Genomic DNA, 24627 nt, shown 5'->3' on the forward strand with positions numbered 1-24627 from the left:
TACTTATGCACCTAGGCAAAGTGTCTAGAACACTAAAAGCACTCTTTACACTGAACAAGTTATACTTAGGTTCCCTTGAGTAATTAAGTCCTCCTCCATTAACACCTCTTTTATCAGTCTGAAGAATGTAAATCCCATCCTTCTCCAAAGAGAACATTTCAAATAGTCTAGTCTCCATAAAACAAGTGTGCCTCCTGCTGCTATCATGTTCTGCCCCCTCTCAATTGAGAGGATGCCATTCCTCCATAAGATGATCAGATACTGGGGTTGGGGATTTAGCTCAGTGGTAGAGCACTTGCCTAGCAAGGGCAAGGCCCTGGGTTCGGTCCCCAGCTCCGGAAAAAAAAAAAGAAAAAAAAAATAAAGATGATCAGATACAGATAGAACATTCTTATTCAGTTCATCTAAAAAGAAAAGGAGAACATCATATGATTCTTAGATCTTCAATGCTATTCAAAAGGGATGTTGTTCACAACGAATATTCTGGATCTCTAACCTGAGAAGAAAACACAATGAAAAGTAAAAAAAAAAAAAAGAAAGAAAGAAAAAGAAAAAGAAAAAGGTCCATAAATTGTTTAACCTGTACCATTTCAACTGGGCAAAAAATACCTGTGAACCATGTACTCTATCTGCACCTTTCATCCTTGCACTGTGGACTAAGAGATAAAGTCCCCTGGAATACAAACTGGAAGAAGCCATTCCTGGAGCTGTTCTGAAATGTCATGTATTAAAGTAACTATAGACGAGGGACAGAAAAGGCAAATGACCTTTTTCAAAAAACCCAAGGGAGAGTCAATAAAACCTGAAGTAAACATTCTGGATACTTCAAATCTAAAGGATCAGTAGAGGATGGGAGCAGCAACTGACAAGCCACCAATCCCATTGCAGGGCCAGGTTTCACATGAGACATGACTTTGTGGTACCTAAGAAACTTGGCATAAAACATTTCTCTCTTTCAGATGTAAATCTTACACAAGTCAGAAAAGCATTTGGTCTCAAAATTGCTTTTTCTACTGCTCCCATAAGCCCACTGTCTCCCTTTCCGCTATTCTTTCCTTTAACTAAAGATTTTGCTTTAACTCCATCATCCCAGAAAGATCTCATTACGAAGAAGCTGAACCCTCCTCCCTCCCCCACCTTTAGAATGGCTTCCCATAACCTAGTTTAGTTATAGGACCCAGCGATACATCGCCTTGGCTTTCCATCCCCCGGCCTTCTTCCACCCTCCCCTTTCGTCTTCTGTCAATCATGTTCCAGTCTACTTGAATTCCTCACTAATCTTTGTCCATCTTCCACACCCTGTCCAGCCATGTCTCACTTCTTCCTCGTGAGTTCTTGTTTTCCTTCATCCCCGCCCAAAGTCCCCTCTGGAGTTTTCTGTACCCTCAGGCCACAACTGAGTCTGCAGCCTTCTCTCCAAACCTTTCAAGCCCTAACCCTCACATGACCCCCTCCATGCTTGTCCGCCGTTAGTAGTCCCCATGCCCCCTCCCCTCCCGCTTCGTCCTCCCTCAGCTGTCTCCCTCACCCCGTGACTCACCCGCATGCGAACCTCATAGGTGGTGAAGCGCGCGCGGCCCACGCCCACCGTCTGTGGATTAAAGATGTCTATCTCCAGGAAGTTACTAGGCGGCCCGTAAGCGTCGGTCAGGTCCTGGGGCTTCGAGTTAAGGCGCCGAGTGTCAGCCACTGCCGTGTCTGACATCTTTCCGAAGAAGAGACCGGTACCGGCGAAGGGGGTGGGGGACAGAGGCCTGAGGCAAGAGCGCGCACGGCCCCTCCCGCTTGCAAAATAACCAGCCAACCCACAGCCGGCGACGACGCGCACGCGCGCACGCATGCGCGCACGCACACACTGCCGGAGTCTCGGGCCCTTCACTCTGAATAGCCGCCATGCTGACTAGGGCTTGTACTATGCTTTGAAAGCGTCATTCAGACTTCCGGGTGGTACTGGTAGCTGCCCCGGAACCTGCATCTCCAATGCTCACTGCCTAGTGCTTTGAGAAGCACTACACGCATGCTCCTCCAATCTGTGTTCCTCAACCCAAGAAACTGTCTCATCTCGTGCATCAATCAAGCTGTGGGCACTGCCCTGCAAGCCATTATCCTAAGATGATAGGCCGAAACCCCAAGTCCTGATTAAGTCTGGACTTTCCTTGAAAATTGAATGGTTTCTGGAAGATGGGGTTCCAACAATAATACCAAAAACGTAGAATGCAGGCAGCCCCACTACTTGTGCCACTGATAGTTTCAGTTCAAGCTACACACAATTGAGCGTTTGGTAAGCAAAACATTATGGTGCCAGGGAATCAGCAAACACAAATTGGGTAAAGAGTAATGATGTCATATTCTCGCTTTTCAGGAATAGTGGGTGAATCTTCATTCTCCACATGTTGCTACATAACAACTAATTCCAGGTGTATTCATTTCTTAACAAATTTCAGGACCTTTACTTCATAACTTCTGTCTATATGCTGCAGAACCCAGCACTTGGCTATGCTCTGAGCTTGCTTGCAACTTATGATGAAGGTATGTGTCAGAACATCTATAGAAGAACATTTTTACATTGCGTAAAATGTATTTGCGGATATGTTATGTACTTACTAAGACAAAGTCTTACATTTATCCTAACTGTCCAGGAACCTAGCTATGGTAGTCCAGGCTTAACTTCAAACTTGTGGCAATGCTCCTGCCAAAGTCTCTTGATTTCAGAGTTACTGGTCTATGTCACCATGTCCAATAGGAATATTTTTTGTGGTTGTTATGTAGTTTTGAGACAATGTCTTGTGGATTCCAGGCTGCTTTCAGACTTGCTTTATAGCTGAGAATGACCTTGAAATCTGACCCGTCAGCCTGTATCTCCCAAAGGCTGGGATTACAGACATGTTCCACTACACCCTGTTTTGTGCAGTGCTAGGGATCAAATCCAGGCTCTACAAAATAAGCTATATCCCCAGTCCTTAAATATGCATTTTAAAAACTGATTTGTACGTATCCCATAATTTTTTAATTATTTACTTTATTATTATTTTAACTTTTAAATAAGTATTTTTATTTTTTATGTGTCTGCATATTTTGCCTGCTGGTCTGCCCATGCATCAAGTGCATGAAGTGCCTTAGGAGGCCAGAAGAGGATGTCAGATCCTCTGAAACTGGAATTACAGATGGTTGTGGACCATTTGGGTGCTGGGACTTGAAGCTGGGTCTTCTGCAAGACAGCCAGTGCTCTTAACCACTGAGCCAATCTCTCCAGCCCTACATGTCCCATATTGAGGGGTAAACAGGACGTAATTTTAGGTCATCTTTCCTCCTCCCATCACCTAACCTCCTCTCCTAAAAAGAAAATCTCATATTACTGATGACTGAATTCTTTCAACAAAGTGCAAGGATTTACAATAATTAATTTATTAAATTTATTTAATATAACTGATATCAACAAACTACTTACATTCCAAGAACTGTGCTAAATACTAAAAGACCTAGAGTTATGAGAGTTCCTGCTATCAATGAGTTAACTTTATTTTTTTTTAAGATTTATTCATTTATTATATATAAGTACACTGTAGCTGTCTTCAGATACACCAGAAGAGGGCATCGGATCTCTTTACAGATGGTTGTGAGCCACCATGTGGTTGCTGGGAATTGAACTCTGGACCTCTGGAAGAGTAGTCAGGTGCTCTTAACCACTGAGCCATCTCTCCAGCCCTAACTTTATTTTTTTAGATAAGAGTTTTTCCTATGCAGCCCTGTTTGTCCTGGATCTTAGTCTGTAAACCAGGCTCACCTCAAATTCAGAGCTGTACTAGCCTCTGCCTCCCAAGTGATGGGGTTAAATGTGTGCACCACCACTGCCCAACCAAGAATTAACTTTCTAAGTAAAGACAAGCAAACAAAACTAATGTGACAAATATAAACAAAGTAGTATAAACAAGCCAAGTAACTGAACTAGGCATGGTATTGCATGCCTGTGGTCCCAGCAATTGGGAGATGGGCTTCAGGAATTTAAGACCACCCTCTGATATACACCATGTTGGAGACCAGCCCAGGCTATCATGGGATCCTGTTTCAACAAAACAAAACAAAAAGGTATATGTTTCAAAAAAGTTGGGGAAGACTTCCTGGAGGAGGACATGTCTAACCCATGAAAAGACATAAAGGGATGTAGGCTAGAGCGCAGCAGTTAAGAGCACTTATTCTTCTTGCAGAGAACGTGAGCTTGATTCCCAACACCCACACAGTGGTTAAAACCCATCTATAACTCTAGTTCCAGGAAATCCACTGCCCTCTTCTCACCTCTTTGCGCACCAGGCACACATGTGATACCCATACATACTTGCAGGCAAAACATTCATATACAAAAAAAATTTAAATCTTCTTTTAAAAAAAACTTTTAAAGGCATAAAGGGGAAATAGTACTGGAAATGGGGAGAGGCAATTTCTGGCACAGGAAATAACATATTTAAACCCATTGCAGGAAGAAACTACAGTATTTTTAGGAAATTATCACCAATTCAGATTCTGTAATGCAAATGTTTAAAACATGTAGGATGTCGGGGGAGGGGTAGAATAGAATGAGCCCTCTATCTAAGCAATGTCTCTGATTTTATGATAGATTATAGGGAGCCACTGAAGGATCTTAAGGAAAAAAAGTTAGTAAAGCATGATCATATTTGTCCTAGAGAGTCTATTTTGCAAGTAACATGAGAAAATGTATCAAAGTTGAATGTGACTAATTAGAAAGGAACTAACAATAAGAAAGTGGTAAGGGCTAGAGGGATGGCTCAATGGTTAAGAGCAATGCCTGCTCTTGCAGAAGACATAGGTTCAATTCCCACCATCCACATTGGATAGCTAACAACATCGGGTAACTCCAGCTCCAGAAGTTCTGAGGGCTTCTTGTGGCCTCTGAGGACACCTGCTCCTGCAAACAAGCAGGCACATACATGCACACATAAATAAAAGCTAAGGGGAAAAGGTATAGGAGGATGAAATAGGATTTGTAGTAAATATAGTGATGATCCAGTATAGGACTTAATTAAATGTGTGAGCCATGAGTTGAGACTGACTAGATTTAAAGCCCTGCTCCCATCTAGGTAACCTTGAGTAAATTGTACAAATTTTTCTCATCTGTAAAATGGAAATAAAACAAAGTCTGGCAGTGGTGACTCACACCTTTAATCCCAGCACTCAGAAGGCAGAGGCAGGTGGACCTCTGAGTTCGAGGCAGCCTTGTCTACAGAGCAAGTTTCAAGAGAGCCAGGGCTACACAGAGAAACCCTGTCTCAAAACAAACAAACAAACAAGCAAAACCTAAAAGCTACCTTTGCAGCTATTGCAAAAATTAAATGAAATAAAATATTATATTGCACAAACTGTTTGCTAGTAACTATTAACTATTGTTAATATTTAAAGGGAGAGGAGAGGAGGTAATTGAAAAATGACCCCTGGTTTTCTGACCAGGCCCCATCAATCAACACTGGAATTACAGAAAGAGGAGTACATGGAGGAGGACAGAAAATGAGTTCAGTTAAAATAAATCAAAGTGGTTTAAAAGACATGCAGGTGTCCACGTCCAGCTGGCAGCTGAAAATACTTGCCTGGTGCTTCAGGGCATGATGGGGGTTAGAGATAGACACGCTCGTCCGAGTATAGAGTAGAAAGAACTATGTGAAAAAGAAAGGACGGATTTAAAAGCTAGCGAGGTGATACCATTTCGATGGAAGTGTGAATGAATCCCTGTGATCTTTCTGGAGAAAAAAAATGGTGTTTTGTTTTGTTTTTTAAGTGACTTTAAGGAAAAAAAATTCAAAAAGGGAGTGGTCCCATGTGCAGTTTGGAAGACCAGGTTTTGGTTTGGTTTGGTTTGTTTGTTTGTTTGTTTGTCTTATTGGTTTGGTTTGGGTTTGTCAGGTTTAGCTTGATTGTTTTCAAGACAGGTTTTTTTATACAGCCCTGGCTGTGCTGTAACTCACTGTGTAGACCAGGCTGGCCTAGAACACAGAGAATCACGTGCCCCTCCCTCCTGGGTGTGGGGTCTAAAGGTCAACCAACAGCCAGCTAAGAGTAGTTTTCTGAGACAGGGTCTAATGTAGCCCAAATTGACTTTGAACTACTGATCTTCCTCCCTCTACCTCCAACATGCTGGGATTTTAGAAATGAGCTAAATTCCTAAATTTTAGCTCATACCTAAATTTAAAAAAAAAAAACTTTTTAAAGTAAAAAATGTATTAGCCAGGCATAGTGATGAACTCCTATACTCTGAATATTCAGAAAGCTGAGTCAGGAAGATTATCAAGCCCACCTGTCTACTTAGTGAATACCAGACCAATCAGGGCCACATAACCAAACTGTCTCAAACTCACCAAAACTAAAAGAGACGGGAAGTCCATTTTCCTAGCCATGGCAGTGCACCCCTATAATTCTAACACTTAAAAGATGGAAGCAGAGGATCAAGAGTTCAAGAGCATGACTGTGACTATAGCTCAGTTGGTAAAGTGCTTTCCTACCATGCAAGAAGCACTGTGTTTTGTCCTCAGTGCAGCATTGAAATAGGTGTGGTGCCTGATACTTGTGTTCCCAGAACTGGGGAGGTGGAAGAATCAGTTCAAGATCATCCTTGGCTACACAGCAAGTTCCAGTCTAGTTTTAGCCTTTCAAAAAAAAAGATGGGGCTGGAGAGATGATCCAACAGTTAAAAAAGCTACTGCTGCTCTTGCAGAAAAAGCCAGCTCAGTCCCCAGGATATATAAAAAAGATAAGGTGGAAAATGAGAGAAGATACTGGCTTCTGGACCTGGACAGGTGTGTGCCCTACACACACACACACACACACACACACACACACAGAGAGAGAGAGAGAGAGAGAGAGAGAGAGAGAGAGAGAGAGAGAGAGAGAAACGGAGAGAGAGACAGAGACACAGACAGAGACAGAGACACAGACAGAAAGAGAGAAAGAAATCTAGGTATACTGGTACATGTCTGTAATCCCACCACTTGTGGGGGATAGAAAAAGGAGGATTGACCCAAGTTACAGGTCAGAACAGCCTGGATTACAGAATGGGAACTTGTCTCAAAGCAACATCTCTGAAAATGAGAAAAGCTACTAAAAAGAAAAATGTCTTAGTATAATATTATTTGTACTAATAATATACATATTTTTATATTTAAAAACTTTTATGTTTGAGTGTTGTACTGTGTGTTTGTATATATGTGTTTGCATATGTATATGTGAGGATATTAGATCCCCTGGAAGTGGAGTTGTAGATGGCTGTGAATCAACATGTAGGGTCTGGAGTGATCAAACCCAGGTCCTTTTTAAGAACAAGTGCTCCTGGGGCTGGGGATTTAGCTCAGTGGTAGAGCGCTTACCTAGGAAGTGCAAGGCCCTGGGTTCGGTCCCCAGCTCCGAAAAAAAGAAAAAAAAAAAAAAAGAACAAGTGCTCCCAACTACTCCAGCCCCTACATAATAATTTTTAAAGCCTAAAGGGATATACACAAAACTAACAAGTGGTAACTTCTGAGTAGTGGCATTTCAGTTGGACTTTATTCTTATTTAAAAATTTCTGGAAAATAGAAAATCCGAGTTTGGCACTGTGAAGAGAATCAAATGCACAGACTTGGATGAGGTAGCTGAGTGACTTGCTACTTAGGCCCACTTTCAGGCCCTAGGACCTGACTTTACTAACAAATGAACTTATATTGCTTGTTTATATGTTTTGTTTTCATATTATTAGAGATTATATTTTATTATAAATATATATTTACATGTTTAGCTTTCTTTCTATTGTGCATATATATTATATACCCAGTACTAAAGATTAAACCTAGGACTTCAAACATACTGGGAAAACCGTCTACTTCTGAGCTATACCTTTGGCCTATATTCCTGCTTTTAATCAGGAAACAAAAAACTATTCTCTTCTGGGAAAAATATCATAGGACAAGCAGGCACAGGAATAAAAGGTTTGTGAAGATACGAGAAAGAGTGGTCAAGAGAACTAAGAGATGGTAATGATCTGAAGGCAAGGGATGAAAAAATGTCCAGAAGGACCCACTAGGTGTTTAGCAATATTTGCCCCAGTAGGAAGGTCAAATAAGATAAACCCTGAAAAAGAGCAATTCTGTAGAGAACTGGAAGGAGAAGCCAACCAACAGGGTAGAGGACTGTATCAAATGAGAAATAACAATATTTTGTGGAGAAAGTTTCTCAAGAAGTTTTCTCCAAAAAGAAGTGGGCTAGCTAGAGTGTAGTGCATGGTCAAAAGCTAGGGAATGATGTATGTAGTCAAAGAAGAATGGGTTTGCTTCTTGGTGCTGTTTGGTTTTCTGGTGGTGATGGTATTTGGAGATTTGTGGGGGGGTTGTTTTTGTTTTGTTTTGTTTGTCTGGGGGAGTTGTTTATTTGTTTTGAGACAGTGTCTCCTATACTTTAGGCTACCTGAATTTGCCCATATAGCCAGAGTTGGTAACTGATCCTGTTACCTCTACTTCCAAAGTACAGGCATGCACACTGCTAACACACACTATTTTCTCCTTGGGAGGCAGAGCTGAGTCACCTGGTGTTTCCTTTTATAAAGATAGAACATGGAAGGAGAGGAAGGAGTGGGGCTTCGATAGGGGTGTAAAATGAATAAATTAATTAATAAAAAAATTGGGATGTGTTAAGCAACTGAAGAAAATGGTTTCATAGACAGACAGAGAAAACTGGAATATTTAAGTGAGCAAAGTGATCAGGCTTAAAATCATATAACCCTAGGACAATTGTGTAAGTTAAATTCACAATAAGGTAGAAGTAGCTGATGCATGCATGGTCTTTTATTGCTGAAGTCCCTAGATCTGTCTTCAGGGTACTGATTTTAGTTGTACATAACTAAGTAGTCCTGGTCAATGTGCAGTCCTATCTATCACATACCTCAACATTGCCTTAGCTCCACTCTGTCCTAAAAATACGGGGGTGGGCATCTAATAAGTTGTCAGAATGGTATGAAATCTCTCCCTGATACAGTTTTTTATTTGTTTCAGGAACATGCATATTTTATGAATTTTTACCCCAAGTCTATTATATCACCCCAAATCTCTCAAGATTAAGTTCCAAAAAAAAATGGAGAGATAAGTCAGGCAAGGGTTATGCACTCCTTTAGTCCCAGCACTCAGGAGGCAGAGGCAAGTGGATCTCAGAGTTCAAGGCCAGCTTGGCCAACACAGCAAGTTTTAGGACAGCCAGGGATGATATATAGGAGAGACTCTGTATCAAAAAGAAAAAAATAAATAAATCAGAAAGAAAAATCCTTAGTGTCCTGGCATGGGAAAAGATATTCAAAAGAGACATTTATGTTATCAGACTATTGAAACAATAGACTCCAAAGAATTAAAATTTTTCCCAGGAAACCCATGCTGGCAGAAATGCCTTTTGTATGATTTTGTTGTTGTTTGAGGAGAGAGCTTACCATGTAGCCCAGGCCAACCTCAAACTCGTGATCCTCCTGCTCCAGCTTTCCAAGTACTGGGAGAACAAGCATGTGCCATCATGTCTGGCTAGAATAGTCTTTTTTTAAGAGAAAAGTTTTATGGGGTAAGAAGAGAAGAGTAAAGGGCACTAAACTAATTAAACCCTTTGTTGTAATAAATAAGATGATGACAGCTGTTAGCAGCTGGGTCCCATACATACACAAAGGCCTACAGACATATATACATACCTTGGGGGTTTTTTTCTTTCCCTGAGAAGCCAAGTTACCAAGGGAGATGGGCAAAGAGAAATCACATTTTAAAATCTCTAAATTCCAAGGCATTTCACTCACATACCATCCTGCCTACAGGCAGTCTTATATCTTAAACAGATAGCTATCCATCTTCTTGTCCCCAGACTTTTTTTCTTCAAGAAGATTTCCAAATCTCCTTTTTGATGTTATGCAATTATAATGACAGGAATGTCTTTCTTTTCTCCATGCAGACTGTCCATAGGAAAGGGCAGATAAAAAACAAAAAACAAAACAAAACAAACAAACAAACAAAAAAACCTCCGGGATTTGGGGTGCTTATGCTTTCAGGAGCAAGGTGTTGAAACTGCATAGAGGAGGTACCAGGTCCTCATGTAAAAAAGAGATTAAGGCAAGGATGAAACAAAAACCAAGTGCACTCATATGCATGATCTGTACAGAATCTGGTTTTGAAGAGTACCAACCTTTCTACGGAGCCCCTCTCTTTACACAGTCTCCCATCCAGCTGCTTGTTACTTTAGTGATGTTTCTCTTTCCTAAATTCATTTAGCCCTAATCTCACCTGGCACCTCCCTGGGAATAGTCTCTAGTTTCAACTAAATCCGTTCTGAAAGTTGTCAGTTCCCTCTCCATGTTGACAAAATGCTTTTAAAATGTTCAACGGGTCTACTCAAGTTGTCCATTATATTTACTTTACCAGAGTATCTCTGGATCACCTAGAGATAAGGGCAGTCTGAGAAACAGCCTTGTGACTTAAGTATGTAAATAAACTGTGCATGTTTATGAGGGTTGCTAAAGACCTAAGCCTTTAGCTGAAAAGAGTATGGCTTCCAGATTTCACAGAAGTGTTTGTTAATAGTATAATTACTTATCAAGAGACATGAAAGTAATGTCACAATTGGCCAGCAGTCTCCTAATATATGGGGCAGGCATTACTGTAGGCACTCCCTGTGTTTTGACTCAGTTAATCCTTAAAATAATTTTCTAATATGGGTGCTGTTTTTATATCTACAGATAGCAATAAGACACACATTGAAAAATTTGTTCAAAATTATCTAGTTAGGAAGTAGAAAAGCTAGGATTTGAACCTGGATTATTTGGATTTTGAGTCCATGGGGTTTTTTGTTTTGTTTTGTTTTTGATTTTTGTTTTTGTTTTTTAAGATTTATTTATTTGTATGCCTGCAGGCCAGAAGAGGGCATCATATCCCATTACAGATGGTTGTGAGCCACCATGTGGTTGCTGGGAATTGAACTCAGGACCTCTGGAAGAAGAGACAGTGCTCTTAACCACTGAGCCATCTCTCCAGGTCTTGAGTCCATTTTTATCATGGCCATCAGAAATGAAAGATTTGATTTGTATGTTGCCTAAAGGCAGAAAGAGGAAAAAAGATTGGGGTGGGGATGGGGGCGGGAGTAGGGACCAAAACAATGTGTTTGCTTGCAATGGGGAGGGGGTAGCATGCCACTAAGAACTCTTCTGGAGCATGTAAGAGAAACTGTCTTCCTCGGTGGCTTCTAGACCTTTTGCCTAGGATGGAGTGCAAACTGTCTCTTCCTGCCTGGATACAGTTCTGTTTGATCTTTAACCTGAATCTTGTGTTGAGTTTTGTCTTAATAACTCTGAGAACTTCAAGCTTATTTAACTTCTGCCCATCCTTCAAAGGCCAGTACAGTTTCTGCTCTTCCATAAAAGCTTCTGTATCTATCCAACCTTTCTACTCTTTAAAATGTCTTATGTGTATTTCGCGTTATGTTCATTTGTCGCTGACTCACATGCTTAGTCTTGTATGCATATATGTATCATCTTACCAACCATACTGTAAAGTCCCCAAGAAAAAGGGACTTAGATTTCTATTTCTCTTACATCTTAGAGCCTCCACAGTTCCTAGCCTGGTGTACAGCAAATAATAGGCACTCCGTCAATATTTGTCAGTTGACTGACTGGCTGAAAAGGTCAGAGACTACATCTAATCTTGGTGAACCTCCACATCATTTAGTGGAGAACTATGAACTCAGTGTGTACTCAATAAACAACAATATTGCAAAATCATTCAAAAAGGCTTTATGGAGTCTCTACAATGTGCCGAGGATAATGCTGTAGGGCCAGAATGGAAAATCCAGGACAGCTTCTAATTCAGAAGACGTTAGCTCAGTTCTGGTCTCCCAAAGTTTCTCTCTACTCTAGTGTTCACCGTCTCCTTTATCTGAATTCCTGCTGCATTTGAAATCAAGAGCAGTTACCCCTTCAATTATTTTGTCTCCCTTTGCTGGTTGTGAACACCACAGAGGAAATGGATGGCAGTGTGCTAGAAATGTGTTAGAAGCACAGTATAGGAAGGGGAAGACACCTTAGAGCCACCCTACAGAGAAACTTCCTACTCAAAGCCACAGCCCTGATGCAGCTCTTAACTCCCTTCAACGATTCAGAGTTGAGTGAAATAAGAAGCCCAGGAAGAAGCCAGGTGATGGTGGCACACATCTTGAATCCCAGCACTCAGGAGGCAGAGGCAGGCTGATCTCTGAGTTTGAGGCCCGCCTGCTCTACAGACTGAGTTCTAGAACAGCCAGGGATACACAGAGAAACCCTGTCTTGAAGAAAAAAAAAGAAATAGAGGAAAGAAACACAAGAAGAAGAACAGGTGTGGGGGCAAAAATATGTTGAATTTTGACTGCACATAGCTTAATAAAATTACTAGAGAGCTAGGCAGAGAGAAACAGCTTCAACCTAAGGGAGAGGCCAGGGCTGAAGATAAGCATTTGGGAGTCTTGGACATAGACAAAACAGTTGAAACACTAAGATTAAGTCAGCCAAGAATGACTGGGGTTGTAGCTCAGTGGCAGAGTACTTGCCTAGCATGTTGAGTAAAATAAAACAAAAAGACTGTCGAGGACAAGAGAAGGACAGAGCTAAGACTAGTCAAAGAGTCCTCCATTTGTAAAAAAGACTTGGGAAGGATGGGGTGGGGCATGGACACTACAGTCAACAGAAGATGAAGCAGGAAAGAGAATAAAACTAGCAAAAACTTAGTTGATCTGGTCACTAAGAAGCTAAACCTGGGCGTGAGAGATGGCTCAGCAGTTAAGAGCACTGACTGCTCTTCCAGAGGTCCTGAGTTCAATTCCCAGCAACCACATGGTGGCTTACAACCATCTGTAATGGGATCCTGTGCCCTCTTCTGGTGTGTGTCTGAACACAGCTACAATGTACTCAATACATAAAATAAATAAATCTTTTTTTTTCCGGAGCTGGGGACCGAACCCAGGGCCTTGTGCTTGCTAGGCAAGCGCTCTACCACTGAGCTAAATCCCCAACCCCAATAAATCTTTAAAAAAAAGATAAAGTTACATTATAAAAGAAGTCAAACCTCTGGAACTCTTTTGTGGGGCTTAAAGGCATTGAACCTAGAAACTCCTGCATGCTAGACAAGCACTCTTCTCTTGAGCTACGCCATTGCCACCCAATCCAGACCTCTGATGACCTTGCAGCATTCCCAGTGAAGGTCTGATTTTGCTTATTCTTGTCATTCCTAAGTCCTCCCACAGTTCCCATTCTGTACCCACAAATTGAATAAATGATTGAACAGGTAGGTGCACTGTGAGTTCTACCATAAACAGAAGCTTCGACTCTTAAGGCCCCAACAAGCTAAGGTCAGCCACCAGTCCTCAGGGTGCCTCTTAAAAAGAGAAACAATAGAGGAAAGCAGAGAAGTGAGATTTCTTCCATGGGGCCAAACTGTAAGAGAAACAGAGTAAAGAGATGCTGGTGAACACCCCACCCTAGGGCCAAAGTCTGGGATCCTGGTGTGAGATTCACAATTCAAAAGGAGGAAAGACTAAGCAGTCCTGTTAAGGTATGGCCCTGTTCCTCTTTGACCCATCATTGTCTAGGCTCCAGCCTGAGCCTGTCCTACAAAGTGGTCTGACAACTTGTCAGACCTGTGTGAAATCGCTTCCTGGGAGACAAGTTCCTCCTCCAGGTAACACCAGGGCTGTATGTGTAGCCTTACCTCCTCAGTTTAGGATTCTGGAGAAATCTTAATTCCTTAAGGCCCATTGTTTAAATGGTCTAATGGTCAGAGAGAGAGACCCAGTATGTTCTCTCCTGCCAGGCCAATTAAAATGGGTAGAGGGGGAATGCTAGGCCAGTTGATCATTCTCCCCCGCCACCCCCCACCCCCCCACCAAAATAAATAAATAAAGAGGAAATCACAGAAAATTGTTATAACCATAAAAATTCTGAATAGAGAACACTTACCAAATGTTAACAGAGAAAGACAGAGAAGGAGACACAGAGAGACAGACAGACTACCCGGAGGCTCTTGAGAATGAGGAAAAACAGTCAGATTTCCTGAGGGCAGTGACAAGCTGAAGTAAGTGATCAGCAAGGGGTGAGGTTTTTATGGCCTTTGCCTTAGGGGAGGCTGCAATCCAAGCTAGACTCCTGAACAAACCTTTCCTGCCTGAAGAACCAAAAAGAAAGGAGCCTAGGACAAACAGAAACTTTGGAGAATGAGGGGACATCTTATAAAGGAAAGTGAGTCTAAATTATCTGGGTACATTTTTCTCAAGATGGATCCTAAACTGTGAGACACATGGGGCCAACCTGAAGTCTGTTCCAGCTAACACTGAAAGAACTGTACTGATCTGACCTGTCACACAGAACAGACAAGGAAGAGTGTAGTGAGTCTTACCAAGTTGAGAGTGTGCTAGAAGAAAGGCATTCACACTCTTCAGAGAATGGAATAGAACGCAAGGGCTCTGTAAAACAGCATTCAAGATACCCCAAGAAGACTTCAGTATTGTTCAAAAGATAGTCAAGAAAATGAGACCCAGTCTCAAAAGAAAACATAACTAAGGGAGGCCAGTCTTGAGATGAGGATACCAGGAGAGAGAAATCCATTGGTAACAAGGGTTTGTTTTGTTTTGATTAAGAAAAGGAAATCTCAAGAGAGAAATAGAAAACATGAGACCCTGCTGCTGTATGCCTGTAATCCCAGCACTGGGGAGGCAGAGCCTGGAGACTCCAGAGCCTGAGGCCGTCCAAGACTCCAGAGGAGGACTGAGGCCAGGCAAAAGAGAACAAAGAAGTCTCAAATCTGAAGGAGAATGAATGGATTGAAAAACATGAAGAAAGCTTTGAAATCTGTAGGACAATGTCAGAAGTCTAGATATGGCTGCTTTTGCTTATTCTTGTTACCACTAAGACCCACCACGGTCCTCGCTTAGCACACATGTCAAATAAATCAATGAACACATGATTGGATTGTAAATCCTGTGACAAACAGCAAGAGAGGAAGTTACCAAAGTTTCAGGGATAAAAGCCTGCACTGTAGAAGCCCCAACAAGCCAGGCTCAGCCTCCAGTCCCCAGGATGCCAGTAAGAGTGAAAAGCAGAGAAGGGAGCATTCGACAAACCACACTGTGAGAGGAACAAAGCACACTCATATCCCCAAGTCCACCTGCGTGGGTCCGGACATGAGATTCAGATTTCAGTCAAAAACAAGAATTATGCATAGCTAAGCAGCCCTATCAGGGTGTGGTCCTGGACAGAACGGACACATCATTGACTGCATTGCAGTCTTCTGAGCAGTTGTCAGAGCTGTCAAATCTCTTCCACAGACATCGCTAGTGATTTGAACGCACAGTCCTTGTCTGGAGGCCTTCAGGATTTCCTCTTTCCCTTCAGTTCTCAGCAGTTTGACCACAGTGGGAGTAGAAGTAGTTTTCTTCCTATTCTGTTCCAGCTTTGCAGAGCTTGAATTTGTAAACAGATGCTATTTGCCAAGTTAGAGAAGTATTCAACCAGTATTTCCTTGTGTTTTTTAACCATTCAGTCTATCTGCTACTGTCACATTTTTTTGTAAAGTTGGGGAGTTGAATATAAGGCCCTAAACATGCTAAACCAAGCTCTACTACCAAGACAGCCTTGTTATTGTGAGCTCTAGGCACAGTGAAATTGTCTCAGAAAACAAAACAAAAGAAAGAAAGCGGGGAGGGATGGAGAGAGGGGAGGGGACTGAGATTACCAAGTGCTTGTCCCTCACTGAATATATAATTTGATGGAGTTCACTAGTGGTGAACAAGTAATTTCAGCATGATAAGGAAATTTGGAACAAGGTAGGAGACTGTCTGGAGTCCAAAAGAAACTCAGACAAATGGCTATCTATGGTACCTATTAGCATACCAAAGAGCATGCGGGCCTCCAGGCTCCCTCAGTACCTGTGGCTACAGTCAGCTCTTCTCACCCTGCCCCCTCCCCTACTATAAACTTCTCTCATGCATTAGCTTCCCCTCCCCCAGCTTCTCAGTCCCTTCTAACACTGCCATTTCTGCTGTGGACTCTCCTGGCTCTCTTGTTTACTCTCTTAATTTGCTCTCATTCTCTCTGACCCTCTGTCTGTCTCTCCTCTCATGGCCTGGTTCAGTCTTCTGGCCTTGTTCAATGTACTCCTTTCTGTCTCTACTCTGGACTCTTCCAGATGCCTCTGAGGGCACCCTCCCTCATATCTACAGTAAAATCTTTACCCTCAACCACACCTTGTAGCAGTCATGTGCTCACATTATCCAGAGTAAGGTATAAAGAGAAGTTCACTCAGTGTTTGGAATTGGGGAACTGGAGGGAAGATGGTTTCCATCTTAAATGGACAAGTGTTGGACAGCTGGAGTAAGTCCCCATGGAGATTGTCCCTTATAACAGATTTGTTCTGGAGAATTGCATAATTTGTTTTGTTTTGTTTTGTTTTCAGAACTCTTCTTCAGCAAGATTTGAAAAAAGGAAAGGCTATGGAAGCTCATGTGAGTCCAGATATGATGATGGAACTCCCCATGAGGAAAGGGTCGGATCAGTCGTCTCCGTGACCTCAGCCCTCCAATGACTGGATGGATGAGGACGGTAAATGTCTGCTCTAAACCAGACAGCTAGACATACACCTGTGTAGAAGAAAACCACCAGGAGGTGAAGAGCAGCTCAGGCTAGACAAGAGGAAGGTGTATATCTAAACAATTGCTCTGTGTCATCTCAAATGAATGAGGTCATGCTGTGAATGGCAGCTGCAGGACCTGGCCTGACTGACATACAATTGTATAAATGTGTGCATTTGTCTCCTTATCCTTTTTGTATAGTTTACAAAAGTATTAATATAGTTTTAATAAGTAAATACTTTTAGTTTGTAGATCTTGATTCATCAACTCTATTTGATTAAGTCCAAAATCTCTGATCTGGAAGAAATAATGGCCTTGTATTCCATGGCGGGGGTGGGGGTGGTTAAAGAGGATCTTACGCTAACTTGGGAAAGTCTAGAAGGTTTCCTGGAAGAAGTAGCAGCTAAGCTTAGATGTGAAGGATGAATAGCAGTTAGAAAGCTGAAGATAGAGAAATGACTAGGGGAGTGTGCGTTCTAGACACAGGGACAGCAGATAAGAGTTCTAACCACAGACTGACTTTTTACACAAGGTCTTACTATGTTGCACAGATTGACTTCAAACTTCTAGGTTCAACAACTCTTTTGCCTCAACCTCCCAAGTACCCAGAAATAAAGACACACATCATAAGACCTACGGAGAAGTTCTTTTTATCTGATGACACCTTTATTTTGTTTTGGGGGTGGTTTCCTTCTGGTTGGTTGGTTGGTTGGTTGGTTTTTGATTTTCAAGACAGAGTTTCTCTGTGTAGCCCTGGCTGTCCTGGAACTCACTCCATAAGCCAAACTAAGCTCAAACTCAGAGATCCACCTGCCTCTGCCTCCTGCATGCTGGGATTAAAGGCATACACCACCACCACCCCTGTCTGTTTTGGTCTTTTAAGACAGGATTTCACTATGTAACCCTAAATGACCTCAGCTTTCCAAGTGCTGGCACTATAGTCATAGACCACCAGGTTGGGCCTGTATTTTCTTTTTTTTTTTTTTTCTTTTTTTTTTCCGGGGCTGGGAACCGAACCCAGGACCTTGCGTTTCCTAGGCAAGCGCTCTACCACTGAGCCAAATCCCCAACCCCTGGGCCTGTATTTTCTTATTAGTGTATTTACAGCCCTGGGCATATAACAAGTACTCAATTATTCAGTAAGTGAAAAAAATGTCTGTTTCCAAAGAATTTTTTTCCTCATAGAAAGGAAATGTTTGGCTACCAAGCAAGTGCTTTACTGGAGCATCATGGAGGGCCTGAATTGGCTATAAAATTCATTACCATTGTACTTTCTTATAGAGAAGAGCCAGAAATGGAGCTAAGCAGGAAAATCTAGCATGTGCAAGGACAGGAGTCCAATCCTTGAACCAAAAATAAAATTACAGAAAAACCTACTAGTCACTAAGACACTGAAGTTTTGTTTTTGTTTTTTTGTTTTTTGTTTTTTTACAACAGGTTCTCCCTCTGTAATTAGGCTGGCCTCAGGGTCTCAAGTGCTGAGATGGCAAATGTGAGCCACCATATCTGGCTAACATGGAAGTTTCATTTAATTATTTCCCCCTGATTACATAAGCAATTACTTTTTGAGGACAATCTACATGTGCTTCACAGTGAGTGAATGCTTTACAAATTCTTATTTTAGGGCTGGCAAGATGGTTCACCAAGTAAAGGTACTTGTCACTAAGGCTGGTAAACTAAAGGGAAGAAATGACTCCCATGAGTTGTCCTCCGGCCTTCATATATTGTATAGAAAACACACACACACACACACACACACACACACACACACACACACACACACACACACAATCTCATTTCCATACTACTTCAAGCCAGATATCTAACAACACAGAATTGATCAAACTATGGTACATTTTAGCTAATAGAATATATTACAAATTATACAGGTACTAAATTTATATTTATGATGTAATTTGAAAACCAGCTTATTAATAAATGGAAAAGAACACAAAATTGTGTGTATAATGTGATGATTACAGCGTTCATCAAAATCTTTACAGAATGAGACACCAATCCTCGAAAAAAGTCCTGGCTGTGGGGCTGAAGAAGGTGTCCATCAGAGCATGTACTGCTATTGCAGAAGATCTCAATTTGATTTGATTCTCAATACATATTGGAGAACTCACAACTGCCTGTAACTCTAACTCCAGCTGGACCTGACACTTCTGGCCTCTAAGAGCGCTTACATTCATATACCCACACCACATACACATAATTACAAATAATTTTTCAAATACTAACTAGAGTTTTCAGTGCATAGTATAAGTATGAAATTTTTATGTGCAACATAGTTACTATTTAGTAAAGATGTACTACTCCTATAATAGGGGAATAGACTTTGATTTTTTATAAATTTAAAACATAAAGTCTTAGGGTAATTGGAAGGGCTGCAGTACACCCAACCATTATCACAAGTAGACAAGAGTGTGTTTATGCCTTTTTCCATAACTTACATCTTAATGACCTGGTAACACTTACAGGTTAACTGAGTGCAAGATTTTATTTAGGGATGCTGTAGAGCTGGCCCCAAAAGGGAATAAAAAAGAATGGGATCAGCAATGGAAACTGCCAGAAGCAAAGGGAACAAGGAGTAAGCAGAGATCAGAGAAAGTAAACATGAAAGAACAGGAAATTGGGGGTGCAGAAAGACAAGAGGGTAGGTACACTTTCATAGATCAATGCTCATATTAGAGGTGCTGGTATTGGATGAGACCATATATATCTATGTCTTTAAGCCTCTCCCTATAGCTGTGTATTTCTTCAGCCCATATGAGCTTGTCATATCTGCCTGATACAGCCAGTAAAGATCAACTGGACACTAGATCTGGACATTCTAGAACCCACTCTGGGAGTGAATGGCATAACCATGTGCCTGTGTACGTGAGCTATAGATTTTGCAGGCTATATGGAACAGCCTGGAAACTTCTGGTGATAGAGGAGCTCTAGATGGGGATTCAGCCATTTGCAGAAAACAAAAAGGTACATCAGTTCTCTCTGGGTCTAAACCCCGTTTATGACACACAACCGAACTAGCTGAACAATGCTGACTCTTAGCCAAGACCATTTCTGTAAGATGTTTATACTTTGCTGTTGACTTTGGGACATACTCTGTCATCCTCAAAGCTTTTAGTGAGCTAATGGAATGACTGCTAGGGGTTGGTTTATTAAATGTCAAGTGAAGGTGTTAGGGTGAATTTCAACATAGAGTATAGTTATTTCCCAGAAAGACAGATGTTCCAGGAACCTTGTCTTTTCAGTAGATAACACATCTTTTGACCCACATAGGAGCCAGGAAAATAGAGACAATCCTAAGAGACCAACACGTACGAGGACAAAGACAAGATCTTAGTGTCATCATCCTGACCTTTAGAGGGTATTGCAATTGTCTCGGAGTTCTGATGATGCAAGTTACAAAAGAATTTTACCTTTACCATCCAACGAGATAGCTACAAGTGGTCTCTTAGATTTAAAAAATCTCCAGCCAGGTGTTTTGATAACTGCTTGTAATCCTGGCACTGAGATACAACAGAAGAATCAGGAGTTCATCCTCAGCCAAATAGTGAGTTTGAGGGCAGCCAGGGATACATAAGATTCTATAGCAAAGGAAAAGGTCTCCAGCTCCTCAGTTTCACTGGCCACGTTTTAATACTCAGTGGTTATATGGACTCACTTGGCTGTTTTCTTGAACCGTGTAGTTACAAGGCATTTCCATCATCACAGAAAGCTCCACTAGAAAGCACTGTGAATCTACACATTCAAAATGGTCATCTCAGGACCAAGTCTCTGCATAAACATAAAGCGTGATTTTGGTTTTTTTTTTTTTCACTTCAATTGTCTCTTTGCACTGGTGGGTACTGAGGGGTAGGGAGGTCAACACAGAGTATAGTTATTTCCCAGAAAGACAGATGTTCCAGGAACCTTGTCTTTTCAGTTAGATAACACATCTTTTGACTCACACATTTCACTCAGGAATGGTTAAATAAAATATGGCACATTCACTAACCGGAATATAACATAGGAGTTGAAGGGAACAAACTAGATATATCAATAAAGATAGACCTCACAAGTATCTGTATGGGGCGGGAAAAGAAGCTGCTAAACATAATCAATGATGCAAAAAAGAACAAAAAACAATGGCTGTACTTTGAATGTGTTGGAAACATGATGCCAGATTTAATAGTTTTAAAAGATGAGATCTCTGGGAGGTGACCAGGTTGGGAGGTCTCTGCCTTTGAGAATGAACACAAGCCATCATCATCACAATCTCTTTGACATTATGGGAGTGGCAATCTTACAAAGGCCAAGTGCCTTCACTATCTCTCGAGTGCCCTGTTGCCTTGTAACCCCCTTCTGCCATCTTATGATGCAACAAGAAGGGCCTCTCCAGATGTAGCCTTTGATCTAGGATGTTTCAGCCTTCAGAGCTGTGAGGCAAAAACGTGTACTATTTAGAAATTACTAAAGCTGTGATATTCTGTTATAAGCAGCAGAGATTGTACTAACACATTACTCCATTTCCCACTGTAAGGGTAGAAGTCTAAGGGCTGAGCACTTGCCTAGCATGCATGCTCTGATATATCCTTAGCATTCCAAAAATAAAAACAGCTAAACTCCTGGCAGGAGTTTCTTCAGAGAGGAGGGAATGGTAAGGTCTGTGGGCTACAGGCCAAAAGGAAACTTTTACTCTACAATGATCAAAAATTTTCAAAGAAAACACATTTATATATACTCATGTAATTACAGTGATCAAAACAGGACACTAATTGATGTGTACATAAATATACAAAAATATGATGAGAAAAATAAGGGAAGTTCACCAACCTAATGATAATTATGCTAAAATACAAGATTGTAGTTATATTACTCATTTTCATTATTTAAAATGTTTTCCACTTTATATTGTAATGTTTATACTAAAAAATTTTTAAAAGATCTGGCTTTATGTTACTAACAGTTATTTTAGTGCATAAGACGTACAGTTCTTTTAATGTTGTTATTGTTGTTGTTGTTGTTGTTGTTGTTGTTGTTGCGGGAGATGATACACAGAGGTGTAGAGGACAGCTCTATTGATTCAGTTCTCCCCTGCCATCTTCACTTTGGTTCTGAGGGTTGAGTTCGGGTTGGTGGTCTTTAATTACTGAGCCATCTTACAGGCCTTAGGTACAGTTGTTAAAGTAGAGATTGTTCTGGCACATGTTTAGTGCTAGAAATAACAACTCAACATCATTCACGTAAAACAGTCTGTAATATCCTTAGCGACAGTCTCCAAAATTCAGTTGGTCAATATAAAACCTACTCTGTAGCCAATCTGTACTGGCACAGTGGAACACTACAGCTCCTAAAACCAGAGGTTCCATTGGAACATCTTGAGACTTCCCATTCAGAGACCACGTGACTGGTTATGGGCTTTGCAAACAGTTCACATAAAAAATAAAATCTCCCCTTTGTGGCATGAAACTCAGTTTCAAAAGCTACTTCAAAAAAAAAAAAAAAAGCTGGATTTACCTGCACCCTACCTCCACAGGGACATGAGGTAAACATCCATGCAGGCAACAACACTAGTCAGGCTTCTCAACTTTCAAGCCAGAGTGGTAGCCCTGTTACCAGACCACCTGTTCATCCAACTTCCAAAGCATATGGATCCTGGCTCAGTCAACAACAGGGTACCGCTACTTCTGTCCTTCAAGAGAATAAATGGAGTTGGCCTTGAAGTCCTGTCAAATGCCTGCCTCTGAGAAGAGATATTTATGGACTATATTGGTAAGGGACATTCTATCCAACCACTGCTTTACATGGCATTTTAAGTTGTGTCCTCAGATCAAGTTAGAGCACTAGAAGGTTACATGCCTGAAACATCTGAGCCCAGTGCTTGCAGAAGAGTTTTAATCTTGTGCCCTGGCTTTCAACCAGGGCAGTTATGAGAAAGTAATATGGGAATCTCTTCTGTGTGTTATTAAACAGTTACTGAGGACATTGTTCCCTATATTAATCCCACAAGAGATATTTCTTGTAGAATTTAGTGCCAGCAATGGACCATTATGTAGCTGTTAAAAATTATAATTATGGAAGACTAAATGTGAAAACCTGTTTATGATACAGTTATAGAAAAAACGTGGAACACAAACTGGTGTAAAGACTCTAATTGCAGCCATGTAAAATTATCTGTGCCTATGGACAAAGACTGAAAGCTGATAGGCAAAGATAAAATTGTATGAGGGCAATGGGATTATAAGTATTTTTGTTTTGTAAAAACAATTTTGTTTGCTCTCCAGTCTTTTCAATTGGGGACAAAAACATGTTAGTGACAGAGAAGTCTCTCCCTCTTCCTCTCCCTTCCCCCACCCCCTTAAGGAATGCTTATCTTCTTTCTTCCTGACAAGAAGACTTTGGGCAGTTTGCTCCATGCCCCCTTCCCTTAACCCCCTCCCAAAGGTGAATTTAATGTTTAATCTTTGCACACCAGGTTCCTGGTCCTATGCCTCTGATTTTCTGTTAAGAAGCTTAAGACTGTGTGTTCTTCCTTCAATCCATTGAAAACTTTGCCTCTAAGAAGAGGCAGAATGTAAAGCAGTTTAAAAGGTACACTTGCACGCTTGCTTCCTTCCTTGATTGATATTTTTTTTAAGACAAGGTCTCTCTACATAGCTGTCCTGAAACTCTCCATATTGAGTAGGCTGGCCTTGAACTCATAGAAATCTCGTGTCTATGGATGTTTTGCCTACATGTGTGTATGTGCATCACTTCTGGTGTCTGGTACCTGCAGAGGCAAAAAGACAGTGTCAGATTCCCTGGAACAGACAGTCTCGAGCAGGGGAATGGTTCCTCGGCAAGAGCAACCAGTGCTGTTAACTGCTGAGCCATCTCTTCAGCCCAGATTCTGGTGGTTTGCTGCCGCTGCTGTTGCTGCTGCTGCTGCTGCTGCTGCTGCTGCTGCTGCTGCTGCTGCTGCTGCTGCTGCTGCTGCTGTTTATTTTTTGGTCTTGGTTTTAGTTTTTTAAGTTTTACACAGGTGCTAACTAGATGATTCAGACATGGAGCCTGAAGGTCAGAGTTCAATCCCTGGGCGTTCACACGGTAGAAGAAGAGAATTGGGCTGGAGAGATGGCTCAGTGGTTAAGAGCACTGACTGCTCTTCTAGAGGTTTAACTCTCAAAACTTGTCCTCAGTCCTCTGACTGCCCTGCTGCATGCATTGCAACACGTGAACCTCACCCCCTCCCATATACAAATAAAAGCAACCTTTTTAGCCAGGGTCTCTCTACCTAGCCCTGACTCTCCTGGAACTCATATAGACCAGGATCACCTTGAACTCGAAAAGGTCCGCCTACCTCAGCCTCCCCAGTGTTGGAATTAAAGGCCTGGGCCCCCACACTCTAACCTAAAAGCAATAATTTTTAATTAAAAAATTTCTGCCTATCATTTTCAATATATCTTAATCAAAATTATGAACACATAATTAACTAGTATACTATCATAGCTGGTTCTTTTCCTGTAAGTTTAAAGTATGAGCATGTGTTTATGTACTGTAAACTCTTCTGTCATTTTTTACTGTACTACACACGATAGCCATAGGCTTCACACATGCTAGGTAAGCACTCTAACTATTAAGATATATAACTCGGTTTTTTTCTATTTTTGCTTGTGTGTGTGTGTGTGTGTGTGTGTGTGTGTGTGTGTGTGTGTTGCATGCACTCCCACAACACCTCCAGTTTAAAAAGAAGAAAACAAATAAAAAAAAACCAGCTAATGTTGTGGCACATGCATGTAGTCATAACACTTGGGAATGGGGAGGCAGGAGATCTGAAGTTTAAGGTCCTCCTCAGTTACCTACTGAATTACAAGCCAGCCTGAGTCGTATGAGACCTAGTCTCAAAAACAAAAGAAAAGAGAAAACTCAACTGAGAATAGAGAGATGGTTCAGCTTTTTTAAGGGTAATTTGTTACTCTTGTAAAGGTCTCAGGTTCCATTCCCAGCACCCACATGGAG

At 41.4% G+C, this 24627-nt stretch overlaps 1 protein-coding gene and 1 long non-coding RNA gene across 8 annotated transcripts in view; one reads left to right on the forward strand and one right to left on the reverse strand.

The window, feature by feature from the left end:
* Snx12 (sorting nexin 12) overlaps positions 1–1823 on the reverse strand; it is a 129936-nt gene extending 128113 nt beyond the window's left edge. For 6 of the 7 annotated variants that reach the window (XM_039099898.2, XM_039099899.2, XM_017602108.3 and 3 more), the window contains exon 1: positions 1541–1823. In XM_039099898.2, coding sequence (XP_038955826.1) covers positions 1541–1705 — 165 coding nt within the window. In that variant the 5' untranslated portion in view covers positions 1706–1823. The remainder of the gene's footprint in view (positions 1–1540) is intronic. The other variant, NM_001108817.2, reaches the window with a different exon arrangement.
* Positions 1824–1961: 138 nt separating this feature from the next.
* On the forward strand, positions 1962–18594 carry LOC102548326 (uncharacterized). Its single transcript, XR_005498335.2, has 3 exons — positions 1962–2281; positions 2445–2529; positions 16464–18594. It is a non-coding gene; the product is annotated as an uncharacterized LOC102548326 (long non-coding RNA).
* The last annotated feature ends 6033 nt before the right edge of the window (positions 18595–24627 follow it).

Source organism: Rattus norvegicus, chromosome X (genome assembly GCF_036323735.1).
Source record: "Rattus norvegicus strain BN/NHsdMcwi chromosome X, GRCr8, whole genome shotgun sequence".
NCBI classification, from domain to species: domain Eukaryota; kingdom Metazoa; phylum Chordata; class Mammalia; order Rodentia; family Muridae; genus Rattus; species Rattus norvegicus.